At 35.8% G+C, this 15,879-nt stretch overlaps 1 protein-coding gene across 4 annotated transcripts in view; it reads right to left on the reverse strand.

Annotated features, from left to right (window-relative positions):
• The window catches only part of PREPL (prolyl endopeptidase like), a 34,733-nt gene that overhangs the window by 13,740 nt on the left and 5,114 nt on the right, over positions 1 to 15,879 (reverse strand). For 3 of the 4 annotated variants that reach the window (XM_055539965.1, XM_055539968.1, XM_055539967.1), the window contains 5 exons: positions 8,292 to 8,414; positions 6,878 to 6,944; positions 4,789 to 4,995; positions 2,944 to 3,079; positions 558 to 774 (listed from right to left, as the gene is read on the reverse strand). In XM_055539965.1, coding sequence (XP_055395940.1) covers positions 558 to 774; positions 2,944 to 3,079; positions 4,789 to 4,995; positions 6,878 to 6,944; positions 8,292 to 8,414 — 750 coding nt within the window. The remainder of the gene's footprint in view (positions 1 to 557; positions 775 to 2,943; positions 3,080 to 4,788; positions 4,996 to 6,877; positions 6,945 to 8,291; positions 8,415 to 15,879) is intronic. The other variant, XM_055539966.1, reaches the window with a different exon arrangement.

A 15,879-nucleotide genomic window follows, 5' to 3' on the forward strand; every position in this document is an offset into this window, starting at 1 on the left:
TGAAACCACTGAGAACCAGACCTTATTAGTCTGCACTGTTTATGAAGAGCTGAAGGAACTTAACTCTGCATCAGGGTTAAGTGTGAACATCACCTTATGAATGAGCCCTGGCTAGCCTGCTGGGTGGGTATGATGCAGTGCTTAGCTGACGGTCAAGCACTGAGAGCCGGTGAGGCCTTGGCCCCTTGACTGTGGGGCCATCACTGAGCCTAGCTGAGACTAGCAGAGGAACTGCCTGAGATCAGTCCAAACTGATCTCAAAATCTCGTTTATAAAAGTTTGAAAAGTCTGTTAAGCCACTAAGTTTGGCTTTGATGACTAACACTATTTAGGATAGGGAATGTTTTCCTTTGCTAACCTTTTTGGGTATAGTAAAATATGAAGAGGTATATTAGCTCTGAGGGAAGAGAAATGGGATTGGTTATACACAGGAAGGTAGCATCAGTTTTTAATGACCCAAAGCTTATGAAACAATAAACTCTTAGAACAAGAAATGTTGATGTTACTGTAACACTTCCTAACAGCCTAAATGGGGACCATGAAAATACAGGATTTACCTTGAATTCTGTAGGCTCGCCAACGTTAGTGAGAATGTATAACTCATCATCTCTATGTTCCACATAGTAAAGGACCCCATGGATTCGCTTCTGGATAAGTACTGGTGGGTCCCAAGGGCTCAGGCCATCTATCAACCACACCTCAGAAGTGGTCTTGCTCATGATATTCATGGTGAGAAAACGACTGTCTTTTGTAAGATAAAGGAAGACAAAAAAACTATGCAGAAAAAAGAGAGGGAGAGAGAGAGAGGAATATCCAATAAATTTCAAATGTAAGCTATCATTGCTAATGACAATTTCTCACTGGTATTGAGTATATATATTAATTTCTAATGCACACAGAAAAGAAAAACTCCTTAGTGAAATACTGCTTGTAAAAACTGGCTATTATTTTTTCTCATTTCCTCCTCAAAGGCATTCAAAATAATTTTTCTCTAACATTTTATTATGACTATTTTTCAAAATCCACCACTAAGATTCTATACCTGCTAACATTTTGCTGTATTTCCTTTATCACATATTTATGTATCTTTCAATCCATCTTTTAAAAAAATGCATTTCAAGGTAAACTACAGATATCATTTAACACTCAATCACATTAATAGATTATAGGGGTTTTTGCTAAGAACAGGAAATAAACTTCCTGGAGAAGATATGTAATTGTAGAGAAGAAAAGAGACAGAGTTTTCTTTGTTTTTCCTTTGAATGCATGTTGGATATCCTTTTTTCCTACTTTCTCAGTTTTTATAACAAAACAAACAACAGGAATAAAAACCTTCACAATCTCACTAAACTAACACATTTTTAAATTTTTAATTATTCTGTTTTTCCTTCCAGGGCTTATTTGTATTTCATACATGTCTTTAAATAGATATAATTAAAATACATATGCAATTTTGGATTCTGCATTTCTTACTACACATATTATCATGTTTCCCCACATTAGTTATACAGTTTATGATCATTATTTTTAATGGCTTCCTAATATCCTATTATTAAGCTGAATTATCATAATTCTTAAAAACTTAGCTATTTCATTGTAATAAATATAAAAGGGAACATATCATGAAGATAGTTTCCTTCTCCATAACTTTTATAAGTATTTCCTTAGGATAAATTCTTAGTAATAGAAATACTATTTTAATGATTAAGAGTATTTTTATGACTCCATAAATCAAAGACTATCCCAAGAGCATTATACTAATTCATATTGACACACTGGATGCCTTTAAATATTGCATCTACATTTCCTTATTATGAAAGTAATTCATACTGAAAATACTAAGAAATATAAAGACAGATGGTAAGTTTTAGTTGCAAGACAGAGAATAGTCTATAATCAAAGTCATTGGTATAATGTAATAAATTACTAGGGTAAACTGTCATTTCTAAAAGACAGTCTTGACAAATGACACATAAAATAGTGGGATCATAGGAATAGTTCTAGTAAATTCTCATTAATAGACTCCTCATCAGAAAAAAATGCAATGACAGTGTTACTGGATCAAGAGTATTAGTTCTATGGGCTGGAATAATTTCTCCAGGCCTCAAGTTCTCTATATGAACTTGGGGTTGTACAAGATTTTCTTTAAGGTTCTTGTCGGGTCTGAGATTTTATTAAGTGAAGGGTTAATTTTCTTGTTTGGGGTATCAATTTTACACTCATAGATTGGTTTTTAAAGCTCATTTTTTTTCCTCTTGCAAAATCTGTTGAGACATTGTCCAAATCATACTGTTAAATGATGTATATAAGGTGACAGGACCCTGGTGTTAAGAAATAATTTGTTTCTTATAAATCATTTGGAAAAGTACATCTGGGTAAGAGTTAAGGAACTTTGCCAGATAAATTTATTATCATTTCCTTCCCAGCCTGGTTAAGTGGTAATATGAGGCATAAGTCCTGAAGCAAAAAGAATTAGCTTTAAGGAGGAATTACCAGATTACTGGGGAAAGTAAAATTTAAAGACCAAAGTATATCATGGCTCAAAGCAAAGCAATTTAAATTTTAGATAATCTACATGAAATAAATAGTGAATTCTGTGTAACTGATATGGTTAATCCAGTTATGGCCTACAAGAGGTTCATAAGTGCTGCATGACAATGCTATTTAAGTGTTAAACTAAGAACCCCTCCCGTGTCAGTACAGAGAGGATGTTAGTAATTCAGCACCTATAGTCTAATGATATATCTGTGTTCACTCTGAAGTTTGAATATAACTAGTTTCCAATTTTGAATCTAAATCACTTATAAAAGAATGCTTTGCTCACCTTAGCCTTATTATATCTGATTCCAGCCAAAATCAATGTTTTAACTCAACCAAGATCAGCACTTTAGATAACCAGAGAAATACGCTGAAAATAAAGCCTTAATTGAATTGTTCTAGTACCTTGGGTCTTTTTCTGTGTAAAAACGTTCATTACGTTTGTTATCACCAAAAGTGGCTCGATACACATCATGACAGCGAAGGTTCCTCTGGAAGGTGTAGAATAAAACATCTTCATCTTCTTCATCCTTTACCCATTCTAAAAGAAAATAATTAAAGAATTATATATAGCCACCTATTTACAGTTAAAAAGAAAAAGGCACAGTGCATTCTGAGTGTCAAACAGAAGAGATGTGTAAGTTTATCTCTGGCAATCTAACACAGGTTTGATTATATCTAACCCTGTATTTCCAAAGAATAAGATACTACTACATCAGTTCTAAGTTTTGTAGCTATCAGTTTCAAGGTACTCAAGTTTCTAAATAAGAGTTGAACATTAAATATTTAGGAAAGACTTTGGTAAAGTCACATCTGCTTTTAGCAGATCAATTATGTTTAAATTTCTCGCTCTTGTGCTTAGACGTTTGGTCGTGTCCGACTCTTTGTAACCCCATGGACTACAGCCTACCAGGCTCCTCTATCCATGGGATTCTCCAGACAAGAATATTGGAGTGGGTCGTCCTGTCCTCCTCCAGGGGATCTTCCCAACTCAGGGATCAAACCCAGGTCTCTTGGACTGCAGGTGGTTTCTTTACCATCTGAGACACCTGGGAAGCCCACATTTAAGTTTGCAGAAATACTGGATCACTTCCTCTCATGCCTAAATGTTTTTGTATGTTTTCAAGTGACAGTTTATCTCAAACTAAGCTTTAAACAAAAAATCTTATTTTTTAACTGGTGGAAAATTGCTTTATAATTTTGTGTTGGTTTCTGCTGTATAACAACACGAATCAGTCACATGCTGGTGTTTTCTAGATCCTACCAGAAGCTGTAAAGTATTCATACAATTACGTCATGACTGCCACCTGGCTGACAGTGACTGAAAGACATTATTGTATAAATGTACAAGAGGTATGTCTTAGAAAAAATTCGATAGGATATAATTTTAATTCATTGTAAAAGCATTTCTTTACTAAACAATGGGGAAATTTATGGCAGAAAATGAAAGGGAGGATAAAGTCTGTGTGTGTATATATATATACACACATATACACATATACATATATATGTAATCACACAGTGATAAATGATAAAATTTAAAGTTGGTTGTATTGGTAAAAATATCATAACTTTAATGATGAATAAATTAGTTCAGGGAATTCCCTGGTCATCCAGTGATTAGGACTCGGCACTTTCACTGCCAGGGTGCGGTTCAATCCCTAGTCAGGGAACTAAGATCCCGCAAGCTGTGTGGTCGAAAAAACAAACAAACAAAAAGTTAATTCATCTTGTTCTAGAGTTCCTTGGCAGAGACCCCAGGGCAATCTGCTACAATGGCTGGACAAGATGATGTGAAATTAAAAAAATACCCCAGCCTAAAGTTGAATAAAATATTAAGATGTAATTTATATGCGAACATATACTCTAACTAATAGCAAAGAATATTATTGCTGACACATTACTGATAAGGAGCCTGGTGGGCTACAGTCTACAGGGTTGCAAAGAGTTGGACATGACTGAAGTGACTTAGCATGCATGCCCTGATATATATTACTGATACATTAACATGCACTGTGCAACCTAGACTCTGATTATAATACTTTTAAAAACATGCACATGAATTTGGATATTTAACTAAAGAAGGGACGGTCTCCTGGTTAAGAGGCACAGAGGAAGGTACGGAGTCCACAGGGATAAACAGATCAGGCATTCATCTTCTGATTCATTCATGTGGGCAAATAAAAGTGTCTCAAAAGTGTAGACAATTCTCTTGCTGTTGTCTTTTCAATGTTTTAGTTGGTGTCTTACCAAAACTAGACACATTTGGGAAAGAAGCTTCCATTACAGGCTGATCACTGAGCTTCACAACTATACAAGTAGATGCTTCAGAATCCTCAGTTCTTATCTTGGCAGCTACATATTTTTCATCAGGAGCAACTCTGATACAGTCAATGAAGGGCTGCTCTAATTTAAGTTCCTCCAAATTGAACAAAACTTCATAGTTATCATTGTCTGCTGCATAAAGAAAAAAGTAGAGGAGATAATTCCATAAGATATACTTACAATTTTTTTACACTATATTTCAGTGTTTTAGAGTAGCATTCCCCTTCTTTAAGACGCTACATTATGGCTTCCTTCAGCATTGACAGTAGCTTGATGTGTGTAGAAAATGGCATTTGTTATTTAATATTACAATATCCTATTCAGTATTACTCTATGCATCAGCCTATGTGATGTTACTTGATACAGTTAGTCTAATATTTATAGACCATATAGAACCTAGAAAAGTAAGAAACTGTAAGTGACACTGAGTAATCTATGTTGTGCCTAGCATAGTAACTGAGATTTGGTAGATGCTCAAAAAATGCTGGTTTTCACCTCCATTCTCTCTGCCAAAGCTTCTGAGTGTTAAGTATTAATTCTAGCTTAGGCAAACCCAGATATTAAAAGCTAGTCATTTAAAATAAAGATAAAAATCAATAATCAAAACCTATTTTTTATATCTTTGAAAATCAATACCAGCCTTTTAGGCAGCACGTACAGGGGGTGAGTAGGTACCAATCACTGGCCCTTCTGTCCTGGGAGTACACATGGACCACCGCACCAGCATACCCCATATCAAGGGGATAATGGCCACATGTTAGGAAAGAAGCAGCAAGCATACAAACTAAAAGCAGCCCTTAATTTCTGACAAGATGGAGTAGGAGAAGAACTTGAGTTCACTTCCCCTCAAGAAAACACCAAATCACAACTAACTGTTGAACAACCACTGACCAAAAAGACTGGAACCTATCAAAAAAGCATACTTTACATCCAAAGACAAAGAAGAAGCTACAATGAGACAGTCGGGTGGGGGTGGGGAAATGCTTTCATGATATAATCAAATCCCAACCACTGGGTGGGCAAGCCACAAACTGGAAAAATAATTGTATCACAAAGGCTCTCCCACAGGAGTGAGTGTTCCAAGTCCCACGGCAGGCTCCCCAGCCTGAGAGGTTGGCATTGGAAGGAGCCTCCAGAGCATTTGGCTTTGAAAGCCAGTGGGGGCCTGAACAAACAATAAATGCTGGAAGGTGTGTGGAGAAAAAGGAACCCTCCTACACTGTTCATGGGAATGTAAATTGGTACAACCACTACAGAGAACAGTATGGAGGTTCCTTAAAAAACGAAAAACAGAACTACCATATGATCCAGCAATCCTCTTGGGCATATATCCAGAGAAAACCGTGATTCAAAAAGATACATGAACCCATGTTCACTGCAGTGCTCTTTATAATACCCGAGACTCAAAGCAACCTAAATGGCCAGTGACGGACGAATGGGTAAAGACGTACAGATACAGATACACAATGGAATATTACTCGGCCATCAAAAAGAACGACACAATGCCATTTGCAGCGACATGGATGGACCTAGAGATTGTCATACTAAGTCAGTCAGATAGAAAAAGAGAAGTTTCATATGATATCACTTAATATGTGGAATCTAAAAAAAAATGATACAAAGAAACTTATTTGCAAAAGATAAACACACTCACAGACTTTGAAAACAAACTTACCATACCAAAGGGGAAATGTAGAGGGGAGGGATAAATTAGGAGTTTGGGATTAACATATACACTACTATATATAAAACAGATAATCAACAAGGACCTAATGTACAGCACAGGGAACTCTACTCAATATGTTGTAATAACCTATATGGGAAAAGAATCTGAAGAATGGACATATGTATGTGTGTAACTAAATCACTTTACAGTACATATGAGACTAATAACTGTAAATCAACTATACTGCAACAGAAAATACAAATTAAAAAAAATCAATACCAAATTTCTCATGAAAAATGTGAAATCAGAAAAATCAAGTGTTTCTTAAAAAGGAAAACTGTACGGTACCTTCTTCATCTTTGGAACGAACCAAGCAGCAGCCCTCTTGATAATAAACAAAACCACCATGTTTAATCTGACAATGTAAAGAAACAAATGGTTTATTTAATAATAACAATCATTTATCCACTAGTTTAAACACAATTTAATTAATTGTTTAATGGTCTGACTATTCAAGATGAAGAAATGAGATCTTTTATAAAAGCAGACCTGCTGAAGTCTATGAATGAACATAGAAAAAATATTAAATGGATACAAATATACAATATAGTGATCAAGATATGGTGTTCATATGTTTACAATCATTGGAGGCATTTCTAATACATAAATGAAAGAAACAACAAAGAGAAGGCAAAACAAAACCTATGTCAGTTCTCATGAATGTACGAACCACGTTAGCTTTATTTTTGGAACATCTGACAATTAACAGAGATCAAGTGGCATCATTAAGCTAAACCAAAATTATGCAGATGCAAAAACCATGACTTAAGACTAGCCTGAAAACCCAGTCAATACCTTTCTGAGATTCTTTCCTCTAAAATATGCTGTCACTTCCAACTGTTCATGGTTTGATCTGATTTTACACAAAGCATCTTACCCTCTGTAGAGGTGACAGATAAAGGCAATTTGAGAGAGAGAAAGACCATTACCAATACATGAATCATGCTCTTGTCTAACTCCTACATATTAAATGCAACTGATTGACTGATATGATATTAGGTAGCTTAAGACATTTACTACCTGCTAGTTAATGGTGTGATTTGAATCTGGAATTCCTGATTCTTTGTTGTTCAGCCGCTAAGTCATGTCAGGCTCTCTGTACCTCCATGGACTGTATTGCTATTTTCATTCTACTATGTATGTAATTTTCACGCATAAGCTGTGGTTCTGTTTTCCATTCTTATCAAAAAATTTTTCAAAAAAAAAAATTCAACATGTATGTTCAGTTTCAACTGAATATTTATGAGTGTGGTAAACACAAAATGGTCAAGCATATACTTGGCTTTCATGGTATTAAACTGTTCAAAGTGAATTTTCTTTTATTAAAAAAAAAAGTATAGCTAGAACAATCAAATACTTTTCAAACAATGAAGCACTGACTTAGTTTCACTTGAACTTCTCACTAGAATTATTTAAAAAAATTTAAAAGCAGAATTGGTTGTTTCCAAAAACCAAAATTAATATAATACGCTTGGAAATTCACCTTGGCTTTGATCTTTACAATTTATTTAAAGGATCATAATTAGCTTATTCTTTGTTCTTTAAGTTTTTCAGCACATATTAAAGGCCAAAATCAGTCTAATTTGGATATGGGCTTATGTTTATAAATCATAAGGTATTAATTAAAAAAAAACATAAGGTATTTCATTTGTATCCCAACTGCTAATATGAGGTTTAAAAAAACAGAGGTAAGATATCTTACCTCTGCATTGATGATTTCGTACTCTTCTTGTGGCTGTGTTTCTAATTTTGCTCTCACTTTTTCAAACGCATCCATGTTTTCTGAAAGGGGTTTTTCGTTTTCCTGTTTACTAGACAGAAAATTCTGGAAAAAAGTTTTATCAGTATGATCATAATATTTCAATTAGGAAAAAAAAACTTTCACCTTTTAAAGATAATTCTTATTTCCTTCTCATGCAAATACAACATTAGATGTATACCTATGAAATAAACTGCATTTCACAGATCTTAAATATTATTTCATAAGTTTAATAAGTCATTTCCTCTTTTTCATTTAAAAATGTAAAGAAAGAAAATGAGGCTGATACTTAATGACTACAGAAGGAAATGGCAACCCACTCCAGTATTCTTGGCTGGGAAATTCCATAGACAGAGGAGCCTGGCCGGCTACAGTCCATGGGGTCGCAAAGAGCCGGACATGACTGAGCACACATGCACACATTACTTTAAATGTGTAAGTCCTGAAGAGGCAGAGGTACTAAGAAGTGCTGAGGAGTATTCAGAAATACTATGGGAAAGCAATAAATGAAATCCTGTGAACACTTAAACACACTTAATAGCCAGGTGTGAGAAGCAGAAGTCTGATGAATTTTATAAAGTACCTCCTAAAATGAGAAAAAAGTCGAAGGCAGAGGAAGACATTAACATTATCAATAAATGTTCATTATTATTTTATTCACAGCAAGAGTCATGATAAGAAGTTTTCGTTACTTTCTATCTTCACTAGCCATAATTTTCTTCTCTTGTGGGGATAAGGAATCCTCCAAATAGAACGGTTTATCAGATCAAATGGTGAATTAAGGCTTTATAAAACAGAACTTCTCTTTTGAGATAAGGAACAAGATAATATATTCATCTTAAAAAAGGAAGAATAAGGAAAAATAATGGAAAACTAGGGAGTAGAGATACAGGTGAAAGCTAAATAAAGCACTCTTTGTCTTATTAGGAGTCCCTAATAAGCTAAGAGCTTAAGTTGATGTCTGCTGAACACATAAATACCATATGAATTATTAACATTTGGATTAGGCAAAAATCTCAGTTCTCAAATTAAAAAAAGGGTTCAATAATTCAATACACCATGAGTTTGCCTTGCTTAAGGAAAAGAATTCTATCCAAGATTTTCAATGTCACCTTTCTGCCAAAGACGACAACTGTGCAGTGATTTGTGCCAGCGGGGCTCTAAGCCTTTGGTAAGGACCTCCAACAGCTGGTTAACGTGTATTGCACAAGTGTGTCCATGACACTTTACCAACAGTGTAACGCATGTAAGTGATATAGTCTATATCACAAAGAGTCAATATCACAAAGGGTATAATCTAAAATTAAAGAATAAAACAGAAACATCACCAAAGCAAATTAAATGGAAAATTAATCATCTTCACAAAGTTTTAAGACTTTTTGGGATGCTTTATGATTTGGATTAGATTCACACTAGCTATAATGGTCGTGACCCGAGTTATTTACTCTCTACTTCAATATAATTAATGTGCTTGAGTAACAAGTTCAAATACTAGAGGCTCATATGTTTACCTTTTTTTGTTTTTAAAGTATCTCTAACAAAATCTAGTGTTGATCTTTAGTGAGGCAAAATATCTATACCAATAATTTCCTATTATCACCTAAAGCACGAAACAGATCACTAGAAATCTTTCTTGAAACTATAACTTAGTGATTAGTTGGTTCAGTCGCTCAGTCGTGTCCGACTCTTTGCGACTTCATGAATCACAGCACGCCAGGCCTCCTTGTCTATCACCAACTCCCGAAGTTTACCCAAACTCATGTCCATCGAGTCGGTGATGCCATCCAGCCATTTCATCCTCTGTCGTCCCTTCTCCTCCTGCCCCCAATCCCTCCCAGCATCGGGGTCTTTTCCAATGGGTCAACTCTTTGCATGAGGTATAGGAGCTGCTTTTTTATTTCCAGATATATGCTTATCTGTTCTGTTAATTCCTATTAGAATTAGAGTCAGGAGAGCTACAAAGAGAGTACCTCTTTCTACTACCTTGCAGCCCCTAGCACATCCCAGACCAGGAGCTGGGCTCTGCCACTTTTCAACACTGGTTCTTTCTTATTGAGAGCCGTGGCTAATGCAGGACTAAAAGCAACAGGGCTGGGCCCAATACCTATGCTCCTACACTTACCTTACAGTCTTAATTTTTTTTCTGTGTCACAAATCCAACTGAGTTTATCTGAACCAAAAACCCTGAAATCAACAGGATTTTGAACTGCCTTAATAAAGTAGAAGTATAGTTCAAGCATTTTGTAAATGATTCCTCAAAAGGAAATACTCCCAGGGAAACAGAGATTTTATATAATATTCACAAAGTACTCCAAGTTGGTTTTGGTTTAAGTTCTGTCCTCAACAATACTCACTGGATGTTCCAAGCTTTCATTTCAATGCTAGCTAGCATTATCATTAGGGTATGCAGCTAAACCTATGGATTTTAGCCAAGCATCTTAATACATTAATAGTTCATTGGTTTTAAGGGCATAAAATGCCTAATGGAGCTGAGATGAGGAGAGCTTTAACTTTAAATTTTAAGAGCTTACATGTACAGTGTCACTTTATTAATGTAAAAAAGAACCAGTCTTCCTCATCTTCTGGGTGGCCTACTACAAAACCATTTTAATAATGAAAACCCTTAAGATAGAAAAATGGAATATGTAAACTTTATTAGAGCAACATCACTGAACTCTAAAGACAGAAAAATCACACAACAGAAGAACACTGGGCAGCTTTGAGTAAAGACGGTGCCATTAATAAATGGCTAATTCCAAATCTGGGACAGGGAGAGTAAAAAGTAGGCTTAGGATGTTTTGTTTTAGAAAGCAAGAAGTGTTCAAAGGCTTATGGAGATGTGTGAAAAGAACACAAGGGCCAGCTTGAGGGGGTTCCCACTAGCCACATTTAGGGCAGTTTGAGCCTCAAAAATAGTAATGACTGTAATTGATTACTTTAAAAACTCACAATAATTTAAAAAGAAGTAAAAAACAAAACACACATCAAACTAAAAAAATAAAAAGACTAAAAAAGGGGGAAAACTTTTTTACAGAATAATACTAGCTAATAAATGTAGAAAGAATAACAGAAATAGAAAAACATTAGCAACCCCCACTGAAACAAGTGATTAGGGTAAAGATTATCCATGGTTATTAAACTCATTAGGTGAAATGATACTGGGTAGTAAAATATTTGCACAAAGTATTACCCTACATTCTACTTAGTAATTGCAAAGGGAATAATGGCCCCTTAACAATGGAGAGAACTAGCAATTATCACCTTTATTGAAATTATTAAGCTTAGCATATGAACAGTGGGACAAGCTGACTTTATGAGTCCCCTGAAATAACGCAATATGGAGAATTTCAATTTAAGACAGAAAAAGAGAAGAGTAAACCGAAAGTAGAAGAAAGGAAATAAATTTAATTTGTTTCAATGAAATTGATAAACTAAAGAAAGGACCAACAAATAGAAAAAGTTGGTTCTTTTAAAAATGTACTAAGATTCAGGATGGAGAACACATGTATACCTGTGGTGGATTCATTTTGATATTTGGCAAAACTAATACAGTTTGTAAAGTTTAAAAATAAAATTAAAAAAAAAAAAATGTACTAAGAAAGACATGGGAGGCCTGGACAGGGAGGCTCAGGACATGGAGGCCTGGAGTGCTGCAGTCCAAGGGGTCGCAGAGTCGGACACAACTTAGCGACAAAACAAGAAGAAAGACATGTATAAAACTTGACTTAAAAAGACAAAAATATTAGAAATGAAAAAGATGGCATAATTACAGATATAACAAAGATTTGTAAAAATTACAATAAAGTTCTTTAAGCTAATACATTTGAAAATATGATAAAATGGCTAATTTTCCAGAAAATAAATTAGTAAAACTGATTCAAACAACAGAAGAGCTGTATAAGCCAATAACTATCAAAGAAATTGATAATTAAGTGTCCCTTTATAAAACAGACACAAAACCCAGGTAAGTTCAAGGGTAGCTTTCTCAAATCCTCCTCTCATATATTAACTATTTATGGGAAAAAAAAAAAGGCCAACTATATGAAACCATGCCATTAACTTTATCAGGCTAATATAACCCTGACACTAAAACTAAACAGTGACAATATAAGACAATGAAAAATCAATCTTATTATAAAATATGGATTGAAAAAACTCTAAAATAAAAGATCAATGTATTAAAAAAAAACACAAAACAAAAACAATAGTGATAATAAAATCCTATGTGACCAATGAAGATTTATCTTAAAGAGTGAAAAGATGGTTCAACACTAGAAAAATCTATCAATGTAATCACAAATAAAGGAAATATATCTTAGGCCCATTTCGATTTAATGCAGAAAAAAACAGAAAATAATCGATACATTTAAAAATCATAAAAATCTTAAACTTCCTTAAGAAACATCCCTGTGTTGTTTTAGGCAGAACCACACTAAGCATCAGTTCACGGGGTCGCACACTTTCACTTTCATACTAAGCATCTGTGAAACCCTTTGCAAAACTTGTCTCCTATGTTCCCTGCTTCTAATTCCTCTCTCTGAGCCCAGTAAGATTTTTGCCCTTCTCATTCCAGGGACTGCTCTTGTCAAGGTCACCTCAAGACGTACCAATGTTAATTCTAGGTAATCACAGTACTTGAGAGCTATCAGCATTGTCACTCAGTTGATCACTTCCACCTCCTAAAAACACTTCACTTGGCTTCCAGGCTTCACTTCACTTCACATTGCTTGCCTTCTATTTCACTGGCCCTTCTCAGTCTCTTCAGCTAGTTCCTACTCAACTCCTTGGCTCTTAACATCAAAATGCCCTGGACCACTTCTTTTATCTGTGCTGCTGTTAAGTTGCTTCAGTCGTGTCCAACTCTGTGCAACCCCATAGACGGCAGCCTACCAGGCTCCCCCATCCCTGGGATTCTCCAGGCAAGATCACTGGAGTGGATTGCCATTTCCTTCTCCAATGCACAAAAGTGAAAAGTGAAAGTGAAGTCGCTCAGTCGTGTCCGATTCTCAGGGACCCCATGGACTGTAGCCCACCAGGCTCCTCCATCCATGGGATTTTCTGGGCAAGAGTACTGGAGTGGGGTGCCATTGCCCTCTCCGTCTTTTATCGGTAGTCTGGACTAATTCCCTTGGTGATCTCATACAGTCTTATGATGCTAAATAGTAAATGCTGTTTATTTTCTAGGACTCCTAAATTTATATCTCTGGCCTGATTCTTTTCCCTGAACAAGTTTGTTATACCCAACTGGCTACAGTACTCATTATTTTCTACCTGGACTTCTAACAAGTATTTTTAAAAAAAAAGTCCAGCACTGAATATTCAATGTCCCCATTTTCTCTCTCCCCACAAAAACCTCCTGTTCTTTAGGCAATTGTTCCTGTCTTCATAAATGACAACTGTCTTTCCAGCTGCTCACGCTTAAAAGTTTTAGTTTTGTCTTTCTCTCTAGCAACCACTGACTGATGTGCAAATCTTGTCAATTCTACTTTCAAGATAAATCTTGAATCTGAGCACGTCTCACACCTTTACTATTCTGGTGATACCAGTATCTCTCTTTGGATTACTGCAAGAGCCAAAATGCTGTTTCTGCCTCTGCTTTCCACAGTCTATTTTCAACGAAGAAACTAGAGTGAAACTAAAGTCAGACTATATTACTCCTTCACTCAAAATCCAACCCAAAGTTTTCCCATCTTGTTAAAGAGGAAAACTGAAAATCCTTATGATGGTCTAGAGTCCTAAAGAATTCTGCCTCATTACAAATCTTGCTGACCTCATCTGCTACTACACTCCTCCGATGTCCACTGACTCTGAGCCACTGGGCTCCTTCATGCTTTTTGACCAAGTCAAGCTTGCTTCCACCTCACTTTCTTAGAACTTACTGCCCTATGCCCAAACACCCACTTGAAGCTATTGCTCAAATGTAGTCTTTTTTCTCAGTTAGGCCTGTGCTGACCGCTCAACCAAAATAAGAATTCTTCCTAGCCCCAAATGGTTTATTTAATCTTTCCTTGTCCTATTTTATTTTTCATTGTATCTATTGCCCTGATATACTATTTATTTTATTCATCTATTTCTTTGTTCTTCCTCTCTCCCTAGAGAAATGAGATAAGGACTAGATCTTGCAAGGTCTTGAGGAACATGATTAGGAAAATGGGAGCTTATGTGTTAAGAGCTTCTGGGGACTTCCCTGGTGGTCCAGTGGTTAAGATTCCACACTCTCAATGCAGAAGGCCTGGGTTCATTTCTGGTCAGGGAACTAAGATCCCTCATGCTGCACGGTGTTGCCAAAAAATAAATAAAAATACAAAGACACTAATTTCTTAAAAAAAAAAAAAAAAAGAACTTCTGGAAGGGTTTTTAAGCTGTGGAATGACATTATTTACTTTATATTTTAAGATCACTCTTCCAATTGTATGAAAATGGGTTAGATGAGAAGGCGGCAAGCAAAGAACCTGGTTAGGTGGCTTCAACCAGTGACCCAGATGAAAGATGACTGAGTGATACTGGTAGAGATAGAGAAATACAGATTCACCATGTATTTTGGAGGTTAATGTAATGTGTTTCTGAAAGCATGTCAGACATGATGGTATATATGATTTGAGGTATATGAATATTTTATTAGAAACAATATAACAAGCACATCAGACTGATGACTACTATTCCTTGGGATGAGACAAGTCGGTTAAGTGAAAATAATTAAGTAAATAATAGCCCAGGTGGTATTGTGATGTGGTAAAAATCACGAAGCTAGGTATACACTGTTAACGGATGCAATGGCAGGTTAATGTTTTCCCACATTGTGGCTTGAACAACTGCATACAGAGCAGTGAGAGGAAGAAGAGCTGAGTCAGGGTTGGGAGAGTTGAAGTTCAACTGTGGATAGTTTGAGAAGTCAGTAAGATGTCCAACTAGAGATTAATCCTGTGCAGCTCAGAGGTGGATCTGGGATGAAGATAATAACTCCTATGATACTAAATCCAAGGGAATGGATAAAACTACTTAGGAAGAAATTAGAGAGAAAAAAGAGCCAGAACCAAAGTCTGAGAAACTTCAAAGTTGAGAGGTCATATGGAAGAAAAGTCAGAAAAGGAGATTGAGAAGGGTTGGTTTGTAAGGTAGGAAAAGGAAAACTAGGAAAACGTGGACTCATGAGGCCAAAAGAGTGTTTCAAGGAGGGATTGGTCCAGGATGTCAAATCTGCTGAGAGCTTCTCTAAGAGAAGGAAAGGGAAGTGGTTACTGGGCTGAAATATGTTACATCTTTGGCAACAATGATGGGTTTTTAGTGGGGGATAGGAGCCATACTCCAGCAGGGTAAAGAATAAATGGAATGTGGAGGAAAAAACCCAATAAAGAATTGGCACCTATAATGCAGTCCCACTCCATGAACTATTATCAAAAAAGAAAAAAACTATTGTGAGACTACAATTTTTTTCTTTCTGGCTTTCCCAAGTTTTGAACCTTCAGAACCAGTGATTCCCACAAATCATAGATCACTAATGCCAGTGAAGGAAATATCTGTCAACCTATCT

The sequence above is a fragment of the Bubalus kerabau genome, chromosome 11 (assembly GCF_029407905.1).
Source record: "Bubalus kerabau isolate K-KA32 ecotype Philippines breed swamp buffalo chromosome 11, PCC_UOA_SB_1v2, whole genome shotgun sequence".
NCBI lineage: Eukaryota > Metazoa > Chordata > Mammalia > Artiodactyla > Bovidae > Bubalus > Bubalus kerabau.